The sequence below is a fragment of the Lontra canadensis genome, unplaced genomic scaffold (assembly GCF_010015895.1).
Source record: "Lontra canadensis isolate GAN:19392208 unplaced genomic scaffold, GSC_riverotter_1.0 scaffold113, whole genome shotgun sequence".
NCBI classification, from domain to species: Eukaryota; Metazoa; Chordata; class Mammalia; order Carnivora; family Mustelidae; genus Lontra; species Lontra canadensis.
The window spans coordinates 1,095,398-1,119,390 of NW_022631107.1; the positions used below are offsets into that span (position 1 = coordinate 1,095,398).

The 23,993-nt window shown below is 37.5% G+C and overlaps 1 protein-coding gene across 4 annotated transcripts in view; it reads right to left on the reverse strand.

Annotated features, from left to right (window-relative positions):
• Positions 1-995: 995 nt before the first annotated feature.
• Positions 996-23,993, reverse strand: part of ERCC6L2 (ERCC excision repair 6 like 2) — a 128,678-nt gene continuing 105,680 nt past the window's right edge. For 3 of the 4 annotated variants that reach the window (XM_032840485.1, XM_032840484.1, XM_032840486.1), the window contains 2 exons: positions 8,762-8,943; positions 996-2,259 (listed from right to left, as the gene is read on the reverse strand). In XM_032840485.1, coding sequence (XP_032696376.1) covers positions 1,293-2,259; positions 8,762-8,943 — 1,149 coding nt within the window. In that variant the 3' untranslated portion in view covers positions 996-1,292. Of the gene's footprint in view, positions 2,260-8,761; positions 8,944-17,841; positions 17,949-23,993 lie in introns of those variants that run through there. The other variant, XR_004380637.1, reaches the window with a different exon arrangement.

Here is a 23,993-nt window from a genome sequence, read left to right on the forward strand (position 1 = left end):
TGGCCACTCAGTCCCTTGAGAAAAGATTTCTGTCTTTGTTTTTGTTTGGTTTTCCCATCTCCCTGCCATGATTTTGCGCTGCGGAGACCGGTAATCGGGAGGCCCCGCCCCCTCAACCCAACAAGGGTCCACAGCGGTCTGCGCGCCACCACTTCCGGGTCACCGCTGTTTCCTATTTTTCTTCCTGACCTGTAGATCCGGAGCTCAACAGAAGCACAGCTGCTACAGCGCGTCTGAATGGAGTCAGTGGAAACCTCAGGTCTCCGCTGCCCTGGGCCTGGCATGAACCCCCGGCCTTCACAGCCAGCACACTTCACAGATGCGGTCTCCCGCCTTTTACCCATAGCCGTACCTCCTCTGCACACCTTGAGCCGCTGGCATGGTACACACGGGGACCGAGTGAGTGTTTCCACAGAAACGAATTCAACAGTAAGCACATTCCGCTGATTATAAACCACATACATTAAATTCAACAAAATAGAACAGTTTTAAATGAACTGTCTCTTCATTTCTCTATACTTCATATAAAAGTACTACACCAAGTTTAATGGATACTGATTAAATCCTAACTGTTGCCTAAGCAGTGGAGGCATTGCCTTCTGTGGCTATCCGTAGTAGTTCTATTACTTCAGTGTCAAACCTCAAATAGTACAGTTATACAACACTGACCCTTCGTATTTGAGCAGTTATAAACTTATTATTTTAATATATTGTATATTCAGTACTAGTTAACATTTTATCATAATTTAGTAATAATACATGATACTTTGGGAAGAGGAAGACAGTTAACTGAATTTTCTAGATGCTAGTGAGAAACACATCAATGTACACCATATTTGGGGATGACCATAATTTGCCCTGCGACTTAATGGAATCCAGAAAAGTAAACCAAAGCCTTTTTAATCCAGAAGGACACAAATGTTGCTTGAGTTCAAGCCCTTCACCTTTCATATTAGGAAATACCTGTGCACCAAGGTAATTACTCAGTGAGGGACATAATTACTCAGTGAGGGAGATGCCCCAGGTCTCCTGATAATAAATTCAGACCTTTTCTATTTCATAAAGATGTTTACGCTATAATACAATCATACTTTTAAAAGATCAAATCAGATATCAAGGAAAAAATACACGATAACCTTTTAGGCTAAAACAACCCTAGAGCAAGAGTTGAATAAAAAACATATGTTGACAACGGTGTTCAAGGGAACATCATTATTAGTGTGGAACACAGTGTTGTGATCTTGGGAGGGTAGAAGCTCACTGGTTAGAGTAGTTCATTGTATGTTTATGCGTTACTTTTGTGCATTAGTTATGTTTTCATCTGTATCACTTGTGCTAAATTTTTTCCACAAAAATTTGTCATTTGATTTCCAAAGTGAAGTTTCCAGCTCCTCTTTCTTTTTGGAGGAGGCAGCAAGGGGGACTTTTTCGCATAGAGTCTCTATCACTGCCAAGTCGGTGAGTTTGCTAAGACTGTCGTCATTCTGTTCATTCAAGATGTCCCAGAAATCTTTTGGTCTCTGTTTTGCTTTTTCCATGGGCCCTGAAAGAACTTTCTTTGGCAGCTGTGTGGGACTGTTCCCATGACTTTTAAAGAGGTCATCAAGAATAGATGTGTCACCAAGTAAGCCTACCACGGAAGTGTTTCCTAACTCTGGATTTTCTAGCTTTTTGTTCTCCACTTTGAAAAGGGGTTCATTTCTTGAAATGCCTGTTCTTGTTAGGTCCTGCTGGTCTTTCATGGTATATTCAAATTTTTCTAACTCATATACTTCAGTGTTCAGGGAATGGGATGCTACAGTGTCTTTGGAGGCTTGGCTGTTTTTCCCATTGTCAGTCTCTTGGGTAGAGTTCATAGGTGACTTGTTAGTTTCTCCATCATTAGGAAGCACTTCTTCTCTATGGAAACCATGATTTTGAAACTTAATTGATTTTTCTTTATATTTCTGGGGGCTGCAAATTTGAGAAACTTTTTTGGGAGAATCTTTAAATGACAAAGTTTCAGAATCTGACAGCCTTTCTTTCTTAAGAGATTCTCTTTTTTCAGACTTATTCCTGACTCTCTCTTTTTTCTGATGGGAAGATTTAATGAGTTCTGCAGCAGAATCCACAAAAAATTCTTTTACCTCTGGATACTGAGAAGCATAAAAGTCTTTTAGCATTTTCTGTCGTTCTTCTGATGTGGCATTAGTTATATGTTCAGCAAATTCCTTTACAGAAGGCAAGTTAAAATAAGAAGCCATTTCTTCAAATTGTTTTCTGAAAATTCAATGAACAAAAGCAGTGGTTATTTTTATTACATTTTATTTTTAAAGACCTCATCATCAGTGATATTTTTTTAAGGAGACAAAGTTATGTATATTTGACTCTTGTATAACAAGGGTGTCAGGTTTCTCCATGCAGTTGGAAATACGAGTATAACTTTTCACTGTCCCCCAAATTAGCCTACTGTTGACTGGAAACCTTTACCAATAACAAAACAGTCAAGTAATACATATTTTGTATGTTATATGCATTATATATAATATGCTGTATTATGTGCTATATTTTTACAATAAAGTAAGCTAGAGGAAAGGAAAATGTTATTAAGAAAATCATAAAGAAGAGATTTTACATTTACAGGACTGTATTTACAAAAAAAAAAAAAGTCTGCCTATAAGTGCATTTACACTGTTGAAACCCGTATTACTCAAGTCAACTATAATTTTATTCATTTAGTATATATTACCTTCATTCCATAATGAAAATGCATTTTACACTAGCAGGATGTGACCTCTTTCTTCATGCTACTGAAAAAAACTTTTAGCCCATGAAATAACCAACTTTTTAAGTTATTATGATTTATACTATTAGCTATCTCCTGGGAATTGAGGGATCCCAGCATGTTACTCCTCCAGTCAGCCAATTTATGACTGACATGAGAATCATAATTTATATAATCTGTATTTGAAAATCTATATTGCGTTTAAGTCTGACAATTGAATTATCAAAGAAAGGTCTTAATGAATGGAAGAGAGAAAATTCTGAAAAATAAAGGAATTTTTTTCTTCTCTCGCCTTTTTTCCCTTCTTCCACAAATACAATGTAGAAATTTCACACAATTTTTTGAAGATCCTAAAGGAAAATTCTAAATTGATAAACCTAGATTCTTTCTTCCCCCAACTGGTCTAACTTGGGTCTAGACAGGTAAACTAAGAAGTAAGATGCTATTTAAAGCAGTGAGTTTCACTCTTAGTGTAAGACACTAATAAAAGCTATTTTGTGCACATGTGAGGAAACGGGCCTTCCAGAATCCTTGTAAGACAGATGCAGAAAGAAAGATTGTTTCAGAATCCTGGATACCAGACTCTGCTCCTTTCCCCAGATGAGGGTCTTATGCACTGAACTGCGTCCCCCTGAAATTCATATGTTGAAGCCCTGATCCTCAGTGTGACTGTATTTGGAAATACGGCCTTTATAAAGTAATTAAGGCTAAATAAGGTCATAAGAAGCCACCAGAGAGATCTTTCTACACATGAGAGGACAAGGTGAGAAGGTCACCATCTGCAAGCCAGGAAGAGAGCCCTCAACAGAAGCCAAATCAGCTGGCACACTGATCTTGAACTTCCCAGACTCTAGAGTAAGAAATAACTTTCTGTTGTTTAAGCCCCAGTCTGTGGGATTTCGTTACAGGAGACAGAGTAGATTGAGACAGAGGGTACTGCTTTGCTGATACTGAGTTTGGGCCATGAATCAGGAGAGCTCAGTGTTCCCAAACATTCTTTCAGACAAAAGCCAGAGATGGTTTTGTAGCCCAAAGTTTTAGAATTATAGTTATATTTTATATAATACTTTCTTTTTTTTTAAGATTTTATTTATTTATTTGACAGACAGAGATCACAAGTAGGCAGAGAGGCAGGCAGAGAGAGAGAGAGAGGGAAGCAGGCTCTCTGCTGAACAGAGAGCCCGATGCGGGGCTCGATCCCAGGACCCTGAGATCATGACCTGAGTCGAAGGCAGAGGCTTTAACCCACTGAGCCACCCAGGCGCCCCTATATAATACTTTCTTAAAACAGTCATTTATGCATTTAAGAAATATTTATAGACCCTCTATGTGCTAGGCACGGTGAACAGCCCTATACCATATTCTTCAAGGAGTTTATAGTTGAGCTAGGGGAGACAGATGCATGTAAATCAAACCAGAAGAGACTGATAAAGCCCACTACAGTATAAATACAGGGCCCTGTGGGTGCCCACAGATACTGAAGCCAGCGATGGGTCATGGGTAAGGTAGCAGGGCAGGCTTCCCTGGTGTCACCAGTCAGATAAGGATGAATGAGGAAACATTCCAAGGAGAGAGGGAACACGCACAGGCCCACTTCTGAGAGGACCCGGCATACAGTGGGGCAGGAGGAACAGCCAGGGAAGAGGGTGAAAATCATGAGGGGTCCGTATGCCAATTTCAGAAGTTGCATTTTCTCCTGCACACAACAGAGACTCCTGAAGGTAAAATAATGATTTATTTATAATGTATGTATGTAGGAGCTCTAAAGCCACTATGATTTTTGCTGCTCAGACCAGGTTACATAAAGTTTGTGTTTCCTGTGATTTGAGTGGCAATCCATCCCATGTGCTCACGACTTTCTTTCGTGGTTCCAGATGAACACACTGGCTTCCAGTCCTCACCACACTGGTCCTATTAACTGTTCCAAGTCCAGATATTATCTATGCTTGATCAACAGCCACTCTTCCTGCCAACAGAATATTTAATAACACAAATACAAGCTTCCAAATTTCTGTCCTGGAAATTGCCAATGTTCTTGTTGGAAAGCAACAAGCACGTTCTTAAAAGGTTCCAGTTTTCACTTCATATGAAGTAATGAGGTATTATTATTTTGTTTATTAATCATCTCCAAATCCATTTTCATGGCCTTTCTAATAAATATTTGTGCTGCAAAGATTAGGTTAATGGCCAAGTTATGGGCTGATGTCTTCTTATTTATCCAAGACTTGGTGGTATCTCAGCAGCTGCCCAAGTTTCAAAGTTTCAAAGCTGCCAAACTTTCACCTTTGCTATGCTGACCTCACTCACAATCCCCATGATTCTGTCACTTCTGGGAGGAGACCTGCTTCTGACCCCTGTCATGTCAGTAATATGCAAGTAAATTCGGCTGTGTGGAAGCCCCCTCACAGGATAAGTTATGATTATAATTGTTTTATTTTTGCCTTCTACCTGGCTTCCATAATTCTTGGTTTTTAAAAAAATATTCTCCAAGTATTGAAGGAAGTACAAGGTACAATCAGGAGATATAAGCTAGCCACTTTGTAAGGACAATTTAATAAATGAGAATAGACACTCATGAGCCACTACAGAGAAAGAAAAAAAAATAGAAAACCAAAGATAGGTATCTTTCAGCCAATATATCCAGAGAAGTTGTGTGCCATGGATATAATTCACATTCTCTCCCCTTTTCTTGAGGAACTGGGGGAAAGGGGTAGAACACAGCTAAACCATCTTCTCTTCACCTGAGCTTTCTGAAGTGAAGGGAGACAGAAACTTCATTCCAGTGACCTGAGGGCAGCAGCTGGTACAGAGCTGTGATTCTCACAAAGCGGGGGTTGGCGGGAAAGTTGTATCAGCAGTTCTAATACTGTTCCCTGGCTCAAATGTTGGTATCCTAATGTTTGCCTTTCACTTAGCTTGAGGTATTTATTCCCTAGGCTAGGCAGAGAAAGAAGGAAGAGAGGCAAAAACTAAGCATTGTTAATATACAGTGCTAGAGGGAGTAACGACTCTTGTGCTCCTCAAAAACTGGTAAAATGCATATGGTCGGTCTCTGAACAAAATAATTGCACAAAATAAACTGCCCCAAGTTTGCCCAGAATCATAGTTATAAGTCTGTTTAAGAGGAGATATAGGGCTGTAGCATGTGGGGTGTTCACCTTTTTGGGCAATGGTGGGCCACTAAGAGCCATGCTCTAACCTATCACACCAGCACCCAACGGCCGAGGAGCTGCCAAACCCTGAGGAGAGAATTTGGAACCTAGAGAGCCATCATCATTTGCCTGCTGAGCCTTTGGGGCCAATTCAACCAGACCTCCCATCCCCACTTACCTCAGCCACTATTCCTCTCTTACCTGGAACCACTGGCCTCTCATCCCCTCCTTGTCTCTCTCCTTTCCCAATCTAATGCAAACCCTCACCCTTCCAGACCATTCTTGCAGTGCCCCCAGAACAAGGCCATGATCTACCAACTCCCTGTTCTTCTCCCAGAAAGGTCCCTCTGTCCCCTCATACCGCCTCTTCCCATGCAGCCCTCACACGCTAAAGCTCTTATGACCCACACCCTAAATCTCAGGGTTCATGGTTCACGTTGCTGCTTCCAGATGATTATTTTCTTGGAGACTCCTTCCCCTCTTTTAAGTTTATGCTATCTCACTAAACCATTCTCTCCCGCAACTTGTTAAGTGACCTCTTAATTGCTTCCTGCTAGTGACTGAACACTGGAGATTAATCCTGCCTCCTTTCCTATCTCCTGCCATCATTCTTGATAACACCAATATCCATGTGGATGTCCCACCCAATTCCAACTCCTGGCCCACCAATTTCTTTACCGCTCCTGATCCAAGAATCAACTGCATGTCAGGTCCCTATTCCCAAGACCATAGACTGCCACTGTCATACCATTAACTGTACAACCTGCAAATCCCTGAATTCAGGCACCTTATACAACAGCCCAACTGTTCAATCCTCTATGACCATAATGCCGGAAGATACTTCTGACCTCATCAAGCCTCCCCTTGTCTAGCTTAGGTTCAATTTTATAATTACTCCTTTGCAAACATCCTTCAGCTTCCTTGCTTCTCTTTCCCTCCATTCTAACCCCTGAACATCTCTCTATTCTGTGACTGTAACTGAGCAATTGAAGCTTGCTGAACAAAGTCTGCGCACTTGCATGAAAGCTTCTACTAGAATTACTCTCAAACAGGGACTTAACATGAGTCATGAATTCTGGTCCCACTAAACTGCTGTCCTATTTTATAAGTGATTTATTTAATGATTTTTCTCTCTCAAAATTTCTCTCCCTCTGAATTGATACTTCAATTCTCAATTAATTGAGGAAATACCACTGTACACAATTCCTGTCTTCATCCCTTCATCTAGGAGTTAGACCTTCTTCATGGGTCTTGACCTCACTCTCTCCTGCCTCCAGGGCTTCTGTTAGCACATCTTGGCCATGTTCTCTTTTTCCCCTGTTCCATACACAAACTGGTTCTATTATCTTCCCAACTTTAAAAAAGCTTATCTTTGACAATGCCCTCTAGCTCCTGCTACTTTTCACTCTCCAAGAGCTGTCACAGGATCTACCCGCCCATCCCCTGCTTGCCCACCTCACCCCAGCATCTGCTCAGAGATTTGCAGGCAGCTCCCAATCAAGGCAGCCAATGAGTTCTCTGCAGCCAGTTCCAGGAGGCACCTTCCCACTTCATCTGATTCAGGTTCTCAGAGGCATTTAATAAAGTGAAGTGCTCCCTCCTCTTTGAAACTTTCACTCCTCTTGGACTTCAGGACCTTATTTTGTGCCTCCTACCCAGTGGGCTACTGTCACCTGAAGACTTAGTTTGGCGGCTTTTCTTCTCCCCTCTGTGCTGGACTCCTAGGCTGTTCACACAGTCTGTGGCTCTAAAGTCATTTATATTCTCAATGCTGATGATTTCCACATTTAGATCTCCAGTCCCCATACCCCAGAGTAGCATATCCATTGCCTATTTTGCATTTCCATAGAACCTCAAATTTAATATGAATGAAAAGAGGATTCTTGATTTTTTTCACTCAAAACTCTTTTCTCTGCTAGTTTTCCCCATTTAGTCAACCCAGTCTGTTGTTCCAACAACCAGTCCAGCACCAAACTGAATTCATCCACTTCACTGTCTCCATGGCAACCACTCTATTGCCAACCACCATTAACTAGTTCCTTACAGTCCTGCCTTGTCTGCTCTCTTCCACGCAGAAACTAGAACAATCTTTTAGAACCATACATCAGATCACGTTCATGCTTCAAAAGCTTCTGGCTGCACTTGGAATAAAATCCAAACTCTTGTCCGCAACCTACAGGGCTTTGTATGCTCCAGCCCCATCTGTGTCTCGGCTTGCACCTCATGGCACCCTGCTTGGTTTATCATGCACTAAGCTCTCAGTTCCTTGACTGTACCAACCTCTTCCGTCCTCAGGGATGTTCTTACTCTAGTTCTTTGCCTGGTTATCCCTCAGGTCTCAGATGTCAACTCTTTTGTGAGGTCTTCCCTGACTACCTCATAGAAAGCTATCTGCACCCCCTCCAAATCCCCTTATTCTCTATCAAGGAGGCCTGTCCATTTCTTTCTTATATCATTTTATAAGTTTTTTTTTTTTTACTTTTGAAAATTCTTATGGTTTAATGCCAATTACAACTACACTGTAAGCTCTATGTCCTTTTTTACACCCTGTATGTTCAGCACACAGCACAATGCCTCAGGTGCTCAATAAATATTCAATGAATGAATATAATGCACTTAAGTATTTCATGTGTCCGTATAAAATGATTTTGGTTTTTTTTTTTTTTTTTTTATCAATTCAGGAATTAGCTTTCTAAAAACATTTAAAACATCTGGAATTTATTTTTTAAAGTATACAAATTGAGATGCCAGGTATGGTTAAGATTCAAATAATTTGTATATTTTATTAAGTAGCTATATTTCTTTTGAGAATAATTCTTGAAGTCCAATGTTGTTATAGACATACCTGCGGATTCCCTTTGGTGTTTCCCCAATTATGAAGGTGGTCTGGTCTGTGCGGTAGACTTTTTTCTTCTTCTGGGTTACAGGGTGTGAAATGTAAAGGGGAAATGAAATACTTCCTTCACTTAGTTGGTGACCTTTCTTTGTATGTGTCAATGTATCTGTTTTCACTTTTTCTTTATGTGTCTGAAAAGGAAAGCAAAAACAAAGTCTGAAAAAACAGTTATTTTTGGTTAAATGAGAAGATGTCCTTATTTTTCCCCCAAACTCTTTATAATCAAGTATATCAAATTCCCCAACTGAAAGCACTGTTAGAGATGTTAACTAGATTTTTAAAAAGAAGATATAGGGAAAAGTTATATTTTATATCTTTCTGAAATATATAAAACTAATGGAAATCCTATGATGTTTCCATGGTATCTATGGTTTAATATATATCTTAAAGATATATCTTTCTTAAAGATAGAATAAAAGTAATAACAATAAGATGATGCCTTCATTGTCAAGACTGATTGCATACCATATCCACAATACTGAGGATAAAAGTTAATGATTATAAAAATCATGGCATAAAAATGAGCTATTTAAAATTCTTAAATTCAGTAACTTTTCTCAATATTATGAGTCAAGATTTTCAAGTATTTAGTTTTATGTAAGTAGCCAAACTTTAAAAAAATAATAATCTTTATGTGAGAATTAAATAAGAAACTATTTTCATAAATCCTACTTTTTTTTAAAGATTTTATTTTTTTATTTGACAGAGATCACAAGTAGGCAGAGAGGCAGGCAGAGAGAAAGGGGGAAGCAGGCTCCCTGCTGAGCAGAGAGCCTGATGTGGGGCTCGCTCCCAGAACCCCTGGATCATGACCTAAGCCGAAGGCAGAGGCTTTAACCCACTGTGCCACCCAGGCGCCCCTAAATCCTACTTTTTAATCTCTACTGGATTGCCAGGATATTTAATAGTTTTAAGATGCTAGTTACAGTTGGTTAAAATTATACATAAAATTATATTTATTTTACAGACTATATGGGTTGCTTATTTAACATAAATTGTTAAAAATGCTGGGTCAAGGAAAAAAAAAAACTTTAAACTCCATGGTTCCAATTTCCCTGAAATGATGGTATAGGGAATATGTGGAAAGTCCTGTCGCATTCCAAAAAGAGAAATACTGTATACAATTTGACAACAACAGGAGAATTATATTTGAGCTCAGAAGTAAGAAAGGTAAATCACTAGGTGCCAAAAAGCCAAGAAGTAATGTAGTGATGAATGGGAGCTAATGACTTAAGTTATAGTCTGCAGGACCCCATGTCTAAAGGGGAGATGAAAATTACTGAACTCCCTGCATTAAAAAATAAACAAACCAAAAACAAAGGAGGATATCCAGTTTGCATATTAAAGCTAGGAAAGCCCAAATTGGGAACGTAGGAGAGAAGCAGGCTACTTTCCTACTCTAGATAGGAAGAACCACTGATGAAATGTGGACTGCCCAGGCTATGCCAGTTGTGGAATCTGATTTTGTAGCACCTGAGTGGTATGGTAAATCTAAGCTAAAAACCAACATAAAAAACTGGCCCAGAATCACTGAAAACTATGACTCTCAATGAGAAATGAATACAAAAACATACCCTAGGAAGACTTCTATAACCCAGAGAATGCTTTTGATTCCAGTGTGGGGGTGTGGGGAGGAGCTGAGGCAAAAATTATGAAGAAACAAATAAAACCCACCACCATGAAAATGGGCAGATGCAACAAGCTTGAGAATATGCAATTGGAATTATAGATAATGAAGCAACCTGAAAGAGGCTTTAAATCATTAGCAAGTCCAGAAAGACAAAGGAAGGAATAGAATTTGCCAGCAAGAACTGAGTATTATATAGGCAGATCTGAAAAAGAACCAAACACAAACTCTTAAAAGGAAATATAGTTTTGAAATAAAAAAACAGAGATAGCAACAAGCTCAAAATATGAGTTAAAGCAGCAGACTAAACAACCTTACTACGATAGTTGGGAAAGTGGTAGAGTAAGAAGACATACCAAAATTTCTAAAATACTAGAAGAAGAGAATAAAGAAAATAGAAGAGATAATGCAAAAACATAATGGCAGGTAACTGAAGAAGGCATGAATCCTCAAAACAAAAAAGGAGAGAGAATCTCTAGTGGGAAAAATAATAATAAATCTTGTACTTTGTTATATCACAGAGGGCATCTTAAAAACTAGCAGGGAGAAAAAAAAGATATCCCACAAAGAAATGACAATCAACCTGAAGAAAGACTTCTCATTAATACCATCACCACCAGAAGATAATTAGATAATACCTTCCACATGCAGAGAAGGAAAAAACTATAAACTTAGAATTCTATACCCAGTTTAACTATCATTAAATTACTTTCAGACAAACAAAGACTATAAGAGTGTACTAGATACAGATTCTTGCTAATGACATAATTATTTTTCTTTTATAGGAGTTAGATGGGATTGAAATGGCACATATAAATGAATATGGGTAGGGGATAGTTTTTCATTCCACAAATATTTACTGTTATCTTCCTGCCACCACACTATGCAGTTGAGAACAAAGATATTTACATATACAAAGAGTCCCCAACCCTTAAGGGACTTAAAAGTGACAAGCCCATTTTTTATTTTATTTTAAAGATGGAACATTTAGTTTTATTTTAAAAAATAAATCATTTATCTCTTCAACTTATATTCAAGTTCATTTTATTGAAATAAACTGAATATAAGATAACACATATAACTATTTTCTTTCTTTTCTTTTCTTTTCTTTTCCTTCTTTCCTTCCTTCCTCCCCTTCCCTTTTCCTTCCTTCCTTCTTCCCCTTCCCTTCTTTTACCTTCCCTCTCCCCTCCCTCTCTCTCCTTTCCTTTCTTCCTTTCTTCCATAATCTCTATATCCAATATGGGTACCAAAATTATGACCCCAAGATCAAGAGTCACACGCCCTACCAACTGCACCAGCCAGAGACCCTGTAACTGTATGTTTTGTAGTAACAAACCATTTCTAATGAAAATAAATTGACTTCTTAAATATCTCTTGTGAAGCAGATGGACGGACACAAAATGTTGAAAGTATTTTCCTTAAAGACATAATTTCTTGACTCTTAAAACATTAACAGAAAGGAAAGCTGATCTTTAAAGATAAATTTGAAAGAGATTTGATGCATTTATTTTACATCACAAGAAAACAGATGATGGTTGAAAGTTTCCAATAAAAAGGCTCATCATCTTAGATGGTCCCCAAGAAATAATGATCTATTACTATAAGGAGAGATGGGATGTTTACATGAAGATAAAGGGAATAAACAGAAAAAGAAGGAACTGGGCCAACCAAGAACACGCCATCCTTATATATTGCAATTTCTTAAGCCATAGAGAAATCATGCCAGACAATGGCAATTTTCAATAATTTATATGATTACTCTGGGTCTTTCTGACCTTGGCAGGATTACAGAGCTCACATTTTGTGTGGATACATTTTTTTTTAAAGTCAGTTTTATAAATTCTTCAGGGAAATTCAGCTTTTCTAACAACAGGTATCAAACATGTGGATCTCTAATTTTTGCCAAATATTCCATATTTAAAAACCTGATTGTGTTAGACAATCATAAAAATAGGAAGAACATTCTTTTCCCACATGGGCTCAGTACCATATCCTTCTTTTTTTTTTTTTTTTTAAATATATCCAGGTTCAGATTTCCATTTTGGTAGAGTCCTTTGAAACTACTGAAACAAGGTTATGAAAAAAAATTTTATTAATTAACTTAACAAACATTTTGGTGACCTTGTTATAAAGCTGGTTTCATTCCAGTAAAATAGTATCCTTTACACTAGCTGATACAAGGAAAACAGTGCCAAAGTGCAGTTGCAATTGTAGTGATAGTTATAATTTATTATAAAGCAAAGTTCAAGGCCTATGGCCAAGATGAAAAGATTCCAGATTATGCTGATTGGACTCAAGCTTATTCATTACCACTATGTCAAAGCTGTGAAGTCATATGACACTGAGGCAACACGAAGAAGTAGCAATAGTAACAAAGGCTTGAGTAATAAAAATAAAAAATCTAGTTCAGTAAAATGAACTAGATTAGGAACTGAAAAGACAATACTATCCCTTTTTAACACTAGGAAAGAGCGTGAGGTTGCTTGCTAAAGAAAGCAAAATGAATCCACTCCTTTTTCCCCCTAGAGAGTAGAATGGCCAATTACCAGAACACTATGTCTGTATTTAAAAAGAAATTTTGCAATCATGACATGAATAAAGCAGAAATGCCAGTTTCTGCAAAAGCCCCTAACTGTTCCTAATGTTTTCTTAAAAAGTTTCTTTGAAACTATCCATCAAGATTTGCCTTAAGAAAGTACATCTATATTCTGTGATTCGGATGAAGCTTATCTTCATATGATAATTTATGATTATAATGATAAGAAATTACAAAGATAAGGACTTTGTACAGTATTTATATAGTATAAATATTTCTGCTAATAAGTATTTTGGAAAGTTTGACACTATTAGAATATAATTTATAACTTATTATTGCTAAATTCATGATTATTTGCTTAATTACTGAGTATTGTTAAGTGTTTCTACTATAGTGTTTGTATGAAAAGTTAAATTTAATTTGTGGAATCTTTATTAGAAACAAAACTTAGTGAGCATAAGGAACATAGTAATTGTTTCTAGGAAATGTAAGAATGCAGTTAAGAATCCATTTGACAATGAAATTAGTTGAATGGAAACGGGGGGCTACTTAAGAAGGTGGGTTTATCAGAGAATCCTAAAGTAATAATTTTATTCTATGAGTAGTAATGTGCTATGGGCATATACATACTATATGAAGCAGTTAGTTGAGAATTGAAAAAGTGAAGGAAAAACTGTCTCCCTTCAGACCACAGTTAAACAGGGCTAAAAAGATAAAAGGCTATGTCTGATTCTCCAAGTCCTAATCTGATTTATATAATTAATAATTTAAACACATGATGTGTTGTCTTTACAAAGGTAATTGTTGTTAAAACTAAAATTCATAATATAAAAATTTGTTCAATTCAGCTAAAACATTAAACACTTTATTCCTATAAATGACAATTGTTCTAATATATTTTGGCCAAAACAGTCTCCTCATCTTTCAGAACTAAATGTTTAACTTGGAAATAGCTCACTTTAAAGACTTCATGACTATCAGCTTCAATTTAATTTTGATGAAGTTATAAATTCATTATTGATTTTTCTGCTGTATCTGTAAAATGTGTTTGAAAATATATCATAAAAACTACTATTTAAAAATGTACAGTGTCTACATTCTATGAAGTAAAAGCTATACTTATTTTAAGTTGTAAAAGATATACATTAGGATTATAATAAATAAGAGGGCACTTTTGTAGGGAAAAATTCTGTCTTCTGGAGTAGTCACAATGAATCTACACTAGACCTAAACAACTGTATATAATTCTATGCAATTTATTTCTTCCTGGAAAGTTTTAGGTTTATATTGGTTCTACCAGGAAAGTTCCTTATCTTCAGGCCATATTAGGAAACATTCAGATAACTTCTGATAATACTTTATTTTTCCTTTGAACCAAAAGTGCATTGCATTGTCTGTATTTCAAGACATTAGATCTAAACCAAACTACATTACTTTAACTGAGCCAATAGTTATTTTTTAAAAGGCACAGCTTTAAAAAAAGGTGATAAAGTATATATAGGTCTTCAATATGAAAGTAAGGAAAAAACCTGACTCTTAAAAGTTTAAAGATAGCATTCTTTGGCATTAGTGTAATGAGAAAAGAAAAAAAGACATATGCCCCTACCTCACAGCCATATGATTACATTAACATTTTTCTATTTACTCTGCTATGTAGGAAATCTATCTTCATATACTAGGAAACTTTATTGGGAATAGTACAGAGAATGTTTAAGTTAAAAAAAAATTTTTTTTTCTCCTAATAGTCTAAAACTTTCTTCAATAGTCTTGAAGGTAAAAAATAACTTTGGAGGTAAATTATCAAAAGAACTGCAGAGAGCACCTAGATGAGAATGGCAAGGCAATAAAAAAGTTGATAGAGATCAATCTTGCCTGTAGCCACCCACCTATAACAAATGAGCAAGAAACATTACAATCTAGGAGAGTGAGTTTCAAAAGCAATCATGAATAGCTTTCAATTCCCATTCTGGCAGGAGAAATACTACTGTAATCTCTGCCATCTTTCTAAAGCTCCTTGGGACCAATTCCTAGAGACACACCCATAGCCAGTGCAGATACTGCTGATTCTTTCTTCCCTGCTCATCTGTACCCTACACGTAGGCTTGGAGAGGGCACAATGAAGCAGAACAGCCTGATAAGCTCCTCTCTTCCATGGTAGGCTACTGGGAGTTACTGAAATGTTTTATCAAGCAATTTTGGAATAGATCTGTCTGCTAAGCTGGTTTCTCCAGAAAACACCCTGTAAAACATACACCAGAACAAAGAGCAATGCATATTTAACAGACACATTCACTATTTTTCTCCCTTAACCAGATGTTTAGGCTTGATTCATCACTGAGAAAACTGAAATCAGGGAGGATATTTTCAAAGGCATTGGAAGGTCCTGATCGCTTGGACCCCCTGAGAAGCCTGAACAGAAAGATTAATTAAAGTGGATTCCAAGATTACCAAAGGATCTGCCCATTACAGGAAGCTCTTGGTCTACACCTTGTTCCTGAGAAAAGCACAGAGCCTCACAAGGTGCTCTATGGTCATGGCCACCTGTGGGCGTACCATGTAGTCACAGGTCCTCCCACTGTCCTGTTCACACCAACTTTGCCATAGAGACTATAAATAAATAAATAAATAAATAAATAAATAAATAAAGTGCTCTTTCATTTTCTTTCATTAAATCTTAAATAGTGAAGTCTGAGAGGCAGCTTTTGTTTATACATCTGTTCAAATGAAAGATGAAAATTGAAATCTCCCTTTGGGTAAGGGCTGAACTCTTAAAAAAACTCTAAAAAGTAATAAACTTCCTTGTCTTGGCAAAGCAGGGAATCCGGAGTACTATAAAAACATATAGCACATGTAAATATATTCATTCAATGGCATCTGAGTTTCTAAAAGGACAAAAAAACTTTCAAGGATCTTTGTACAGGTGTGAAAAATCTCTCATCCTTAAAGTAAGCATTCAAGATTTTTGCCTGGAGGTAGGCAATATTACTGTAAATGCAGTTTTCCAATATTCAGGAAAGCCTAAGGCAACTCTGAGCCCTGAATCGTCTTTACTCATCCTCTGGAGAGAAGCCAACTGTCAGAGGAGTCACCACAAATACATATTAAAGTCAAATTTTCCGCATGTTTAAAAATGACATTCAATCTGAAAAAAACACTTAGATGCAAATTCCAAATCTTTTTTGGTTTTGGTCTGCTTTTTTACTGAAAGAAATGACACATCTCTATTTATATATCTCTATATCTATCTGTCTATCTAGTTTTTAAAAAGATATTATTTATTTATTTGACAGAGGGAGAGAGACATCACAAGAGGGAACACAAGCAAGGGGAGTGAGAGAGGGAGAAGCAGGCTTCCCACTGAGCAGGGAGCTTGATGAGGGGCTAGGGGCTCGGGGCTCAATCCCAGAACACTGGGATCATGACCTGAGGCGAAGGCAGACACTTAATGACTGAGCCACCCAGGTGCCCCTATATCTATATATTTTTAATAGTGCTTTGCTTTCTAGAAGAGTCACAACAGGACAAGTTTATATTGGCTGTCCTGAGCCTAGGTTCCTTTTCTATCCACAAGAGGCCATTTCTCATTGTCTGACAGATCCACCGATTTAAAAGAACAAAGTGACAGCCTTGGGAGAGCAGGTGAATACTGTGGAGCAGACTACAAGAAGAAATATAAAAGCCCCATCTCCTTGGGATCTGTGACCCTGAAGGGACTGCCATGGCAGTCATCTGTGGAAAAGGCCAGATGAGACAGTGGCAATCACCAAAGTCTGCAGCCCAGTAAAAGGGAGTGTTCACGAACACCCTCAGTCCTATGTGGCAGCGTGGCCAGGGCATAAATTCCCTTTATTACCTCCTGCAGAAAAAGGCTAGAGCAGGATCTGGGGGCTCCTGGGATAAAAGTGGGAACACTGGACTCAGTCCCTAGGGTTCAGGGGAAACTCGGAAGTTTTTGTATCTTTTTGAGCCTCACTACCCTGGGAGATAATTACTGATTTGGGGATCAGGATCTAGGGGGTAGGAATCTGGATCAGGGACTCCCATCAGTCTCTTCCATATTTAAAATTCGCAATTCTACCATTTCTTATAGGATTTCAGAAAGTAACGAATAAGTCCTTAGAATCTTATAGCCCTGACACACTTTTGAATTTTTATATGTCTTAATTACAGTACTGTAAAACTTTCTCTAAAGACTATTTGAGCAGGGAGCCCAATATGGGATTTGATCCCAGGAGCCTGGAATCATGACCTAGGCCACAGGGAGATGCTTAACTGACTGAGACACCCAGGCTGCCCTACACTTACTTACTTACTTTCTTTCTTTTTTAAGATTTACTTATTTTAGAGAGAGAGAGAGCGAGCACACAAGAGAGTGAGTGCTTGACAGCAGGGGAAGGGGCAGAGGGAGAACCTTCAGTGGTTCCATACCCAGTGCAAGTCCAATGTAGGTCTCAACCCAGGGCTCGATCTCAGGACCCTGAGATCATGACCTGAGCCGAAATCAAGAGTCAGACAGACGCTTATCTGACTGTGCAATGCAGGCACCCCATTTTTACACTTTAAAAATTATGAAGGACCCCAAAGAGATTTTGTGTGGGTTTTACCTATTAAATATTTAAAATATTTATTAGTCTGTTAAAAAGTCAATAACATATTTTTATAGTTTTTTTTTTTTTAAGATTTTATTCAAGAGAAAGAGTGGAAACAGAGGGAAGAGACAGAAGGAGAGGGAGAAGCAAACTCCCTGCTCAGCAGGGAGCCTGACGTGGGGCTCGATCCCAGGACCTGGAGAACATGACCTGAGCCGAAAGCAGACACTTAACCATCTGAGCCACCCAGGCTCCCTGAGTGTCTACGTTTTACATTTCTGTAAATGTCTTTAAAATCTGGATTCATAAAGCACAGCTGGATTCTCATATCTGGCTTTTGCATTCAATCTGTTGCAACAAGGTAACTTTTGGTTGGAGTATCTGAAGAAAATCAGTATCATAGAGATATGTAGTTAGAAAAGGGAAGACTATTTTAATAGCCCTTTCAGATAACTGGAGATATTCTTTTTTTATACTGTATCAAAACTCAAGGTTAATTTCATGTAAAACCTGAAACTGTATCAGTAAATTTTTTATATTGTTAAAATTAAAATTCATGAGATATCTTGTACTTTGGCTGGCTTTTTTCCCCAGCATGATTTTGTGGTATCATTCACTGGTCATTTGAAAATATCAATTAACTGAGCTATGCGGATCTTCAAAACGATACATTCAACTGTACAACACTGGAAAACCATATGTGTTGTTATCATCACCTACTGCATCAGAAAAAAAAAATCTTTTAAGTATAGGGAAAGTGTCATGGTCATGGTTTTTCAACATTTTAGTTTTCACTCAAAATCCTGACTTTTATTCCTGACAACACGTACTGCCCGTTGTTTTCCTTGAAGTACAAATAGAACTCACTAGGTTCATTTTTAAGACATTATCTACCAAATATACAAATTTAAATAACCAGTATGCCAGTACAAATGATGTTTTATAAAAAAAAAAAAAGTGGCTAGTTCCATTTCCAGCCAATTAAACAAATGCTTATGTACATTTCCTATTATAGCAAACAGAATAGAAAAAAAGATGAGTATGAAAGGGTTGAGATTTGATAAAATTATCCATTTTTTTATCAAAGATATAAATTCATCAAGGATATCCATAGAGAAGCTAGTTTTCTTTTCCTGCAAATATGTAACAGTACAGAACCTAAAGGCCATGAGGCATCATGGGGGCCACAGCTCAATTCACACTGAGCTGCCAGCACTTTGCTCACCATTGCTTTTGCACCATTTGTACAAATGTTAACAAGTGGAAAGCTTACTTAGAATTATTCTGAAAAAAGTTCTGACCTTGCAGACCCCTACAAGAGCCTCCCGTATCTTAGGGGTCCATCCCATGGATGACACTTTTGAGAACCACTCATCTACCAGAAACTGACATGCCTTCATTCAGCACATACTTGCTACCTCCATGCTGGAAAACAGACCAGGCTGATCCAGAATGGGTTTTGGTTTCACCCAGCTTTATGTCTACACACGGGAAAAGGCTCCCAGCTTAGCGAGGGAAAACAGAAGAGTCTTTCTGTCTAGGAAAATGATTAGCAGCTCCAGCCCTGGCTCTTGGCCTTCTTCACCAAAGAATAGTAAGATATTCTGCACATGTTGAAAGTTACTTGTCAGAGTATAAAATCTTACATTTTGGTCTGTTCAGGTTAGTTTAGTATCTTTTGATTATTTTTCTACATTCAAGGCTTTTCATGATCCATTCCCCCTATACAGCCTTACTCTTTCTGATGTCCAATATAGGCTGGTCTGGTTAGGCTAGTCTTCTTGGTACTGCCAGACACATCATGATGTTCACTTTTGGAGTCAAATTTCCCCAGCCCTGCCTTCTGCCCAGCATAGTCCTATCCATTCTTGAAGGTCCAGGTGCATGAGACTTTCCTTGCATCTTTTTTTTTTTTTTCTTGCATTGCTATTTCAATTTCTCACTTGATAGCTTTACTATATAAATGGAATCTACCAGGTGCCTCATTAGTGCAGTAGGTAGCACGTCAGTCTCATAAATGGAATCTACCTTGACTTAAGAGTTAATGTAATCACACACAGCAACAATGTTGCATGTAGACCAAAAATCCTAATTTCACATACCAAGGGAATACAGCAAAATCAAGGGGCCCTCTTTGAATAGGTAGGACCCTTATACTATTGGAAACTATTTTGATTGCTTAGATCTTACCTGTGTAACTGGATCTATACATGCCTCTAACAGAGAACAACCATATGTGTGTGTGTGTGTGTGTGTGTGTGTATGTGTAGGTATAGGTATATGTGTATATATATAGAGAGAGAGACAGGGAAAGTGAGAAGGAGAGGGAGAGTCCTGAGTCATGTACCCAACAGACTTCCAATAAATGAATGCTGGATGAATATAAACTTACACAAACATAACACAAGTAAGAAAAATTTTTGGAAGACAATTTACCAAAAGCAAAATTTCTTCCTCTGAAGGTATTCATTACTTCACCTGGCAACAATAACAGCATAACCTTAAATACTGAATAAAAGTAGGATATGTCTTTCCAATTCCATTTTTAAGCAATGGCTGCCAGAGTCATGAAAATTTTTACAGATTAATTGAAAGTTGATTCTGATAGTAACTTGGCTACGAGATGATGATACCTTTAAAATAAAACATCAACGTACCAACAATCTTGACATAAAATCTGTGAGAGCTGACTCTGGTTACGTTAACAGGGATATCAGCCTCATCAGGAAATTGGCAAAAATATTACAAATTCCACAAGAAATTTGCAAAAGAGTCTCAAATTTCGTATTAGATCAAGGACCACAGTTCAAACCTATTTATCCTGCCTAAAACCAATCCACCACACAAGAATTCATGTTTATGTTAAAAATTCTTCCCATTTTTTATTTGTAGAATCTCTTTGAGAAGGTTTTATTTAGTGTCTATTAGAAACTCAATTAAAATTAGTAAGCTCTGATTGAATATCTAGGTACTAGGTACCTAGTTTCTGGGAATAAAAGAGTAAGACTCGGTTCCTAACACAAAAGAGTTTCACAAGCTAACCAGGAATACAGTGGCAAACATTATTGATGGCCTTACCAACAGCCACTGTTACTCTTTGTTTTCTGAACAAAAGTAGAGTTCTCTTAGAGATGTGTTGGGGGAAGATGGATTGCTCTCTCAGTTTTGCGGGGGATAAACTGAGGTTAGGCAAGCTAGTAGGCATGTTTTGCAGGAAAGACCATTCTCCCCAATAAAGGGAGACAAATATGAAAAGAACCACACCTTTCTGTCTTTAGATACATTTATATGAGAAAATGAGTTCTTGAGATGCAGTAATTATTCTACAACATGAGGCAAAAGGCCCAGGGACTAAATGGTAACTTACTAAGGAAATTGGGGCAGAAGATGAGAGAGCCTGAATCCTTATAGTGTCACTGATCTGTAGCACTAAACCTGGACATAGCCCCCAACAGACTGGCTGTTATGTGAATTAGCTCAATAGTCCATCGTATAGGTTACTTTTATTAATTAATCAATTAATTAATTGAAGTAGAGTTGACCTACAACGTTACATTAGTTTCACAGTGATTTGACAAGTCTCCGTGTTATGCAAGCCACCACCTGCCACCATTCGGCACTACTACAGCACCATTGACTATATCCTCTGTGCTGCACCTTTTATTCCTGTGATTTGCTCATCCCGTAACGGGAAGCCTGCATCTCCCACTCCCCCTCACCCATTTTGCCCATCCATTTCACCCCTCTCCCCTCTGGCAATCATCGGCTTGTTCTCTGTATTTATGGGTCTGTTTCTGCTTTTTGTTTATTTATTCACTTGTTTTGTTTTTTTAGATTCTGCATATAAGTTAAATCCCATGGTATTTGTCTTTCTCTGTCTGACTTCTTTTACTTGGCATAATATCCTCTAGGTTCATTCATGTTGTTGCAAATGTCAAGGTCTCTCTTTCTGGGTTTTTTTTGTTTTTGTTGTTTTTTGGTTTGTGTGTGTGTGTGTGTGTGTGTGTGTGTGTTTGTGGCTGAGTAAAATTCCATTGTGTAATATACCACATCTTCTTTATCCATTCATCTATTGATGGACACTTGGGTTGCTTCCATATCTTGGGTATTGTAAATAATGCTACAATAAGCATAGGAGTGATATATATATATGTATATATATATACATATATATATACATATATATATTATTTATGTATATATATATGTATATATATACATATATATATATATATTTTTTTTTAATTAGTGTTTTCACTTTCTTTGGGTAAATACCCAGTAGTGGAATTACTGGATCATATGGTATTTCTATTTTTAATTTTTTAAGAAGCCTCCATACTGTTTTCTGTAGTGGGTGCACCAGTTTGCATCCCCACCAGCAGGGCACAAGGGTTCTTTTTTCTCCACATCCAACACTTGTTTCTTATGTTTTTTATTTTAGCCCTTATGACAGATGTTAGGTGATATCTTATTGTGGTTTTGATTTGCAATTGCCTTACAATTAGTGATGTTGAGCATCTCTTCATGTGTCTGTTTGTATAGGCCACTTTTAGATGGTTATTCTATTCTTTGCAGCTGAAAGCATTCTGTAGACATACTATAATAACACATACTACAGTGATAAATGCTACAACACACACACACACACACACACACACACACACACACATAAAAATGAAGACGAGGAAGACATTCACATTGCTTTGAAGAAGCCTGAGGGGCAGCCATCATTGATGATCCAAGGGCCAGGAGTTCAATAGGCAAACACAGATGAAATCGAATTTTATTTTATTTTTTAAAGATTTTATTTATTTATTTATTTATTGACAGAGAGAGAGAGAGAGAGAGTGAGCACAAGCAAGAAGGGGAGCAGCAGGCAGAAGGAGAGGGAGAAGCAAGCTCTTCGCTGAGCAGGGAGCCCGATATGGGGCTCAATCCCAAGACTTTGGGATCATGACCTGAGCCAAAGGCAGACGCTTAACCAACTGAGACACCCAGGTACCCAGAAATGGAATTTTAAACAAAAGAATCACAGGAGCAAAGGCATGGCAGGGTAAAAGTCCATGGTGTGCTTGGAGATTGGTTTATAAGCTGAAGGCTGACCAGAAGAGCCTGTTTATCTTTATATCCCCAGGGTCTAGCACAGTGATTTATACAGAGTATCAGTAACTTTGAATGAGTGTAGCAGAATGAGGCTGAAAAAGCAGGCTGGGGCCCAATTGAGATAGGCTTTGTGTGCCATGGAAAAGAAGCACAAAAAGACATTTCACAGAGCTTTGGAAGACAGAAAATTAAGGCCCAAAGTGACTGTTTAGATGTATTATTACTGCTAAATGAGGAAGCTCATAAAGTCATGCATGGGTAGGGATATCTTTTCTGACGCTGTTACCTATGTTCTCCAGTCTTGAGTGGTTTCCTATTCCAGCACTATGGCCAACGGATGACAAAGAGTGAGTGAAAATGAATACCAGCCTTTATGCTCCTCTAAAATGACTAATATCCTTATATGATCTGCCAGCGTACCTAGTTTAACATTAACTTGTGGAGCTAAAAGTGCAGGAGCCTTGATGTCATAGTGAAGATGGACAGGAATTCCCAATGACCAGCATTTTCTGAACTTTCACTCTGTGCTGCCTGTTGCTAAGTCATTGTGTTTATGAAAGTGTATACCAGATAGTTTTAAGTATCTAAAAAAAATTTTTTTAAGTAAAGGATACATTCAGTCCACCTGAATTTTTTGTTCAACTGCTAAAGTGAGGGTGTTCTTCACAGGCAAGTTATTTTGGAAAATTAGACTGATTTTTCATACTGGAAAAGTAAAATGGAATTAAAAAAAAAAAAAAAAAGTAAAACCTCCAAACCAAAATAGAAGCCAAAGGAAATGAGGGAAAAAACACAACAGAAGATAGAAGTGTTGAAAGACTATAGGGATCTAAGCTTACTGATATTATTGGGCCTGAGGGAAATCACTTACCATCTCATTTTTAAAAATCAGTAAAAACAATTCATTTGCATTAAATATTCTCCAAGAATCCTCCAAATTCTGAAATGTTATGATTCTCTCGTCTTAAAATTTTGTTTTATTCATCCTATAAAAATTCAGAATTCATATGCATAGAGACAAGAGTCTCAGATGACAAGGCAATAGGTGTTTCTATTAAGTGGCCATGTCCAATTGATACCACGGTTTTCACAGAGGGATAAAATATAATTTGAAAAGGGATGTTATGTGTTTAACTTTAAAGTCACTAGGTAGAGTCAATCACAGTTCAATGAGATCATATATCTTTAAGTTTTTGTATTGTTAATGAAAAAGCATTATTTGAAGAAATAGCATTTTTTAACCATTTAGAATCTTCCAACTATTCTAAATGGAGAAATTGTTTTAAGAAGCAACATCTATCTTCTATGTAATTGGAACAATGA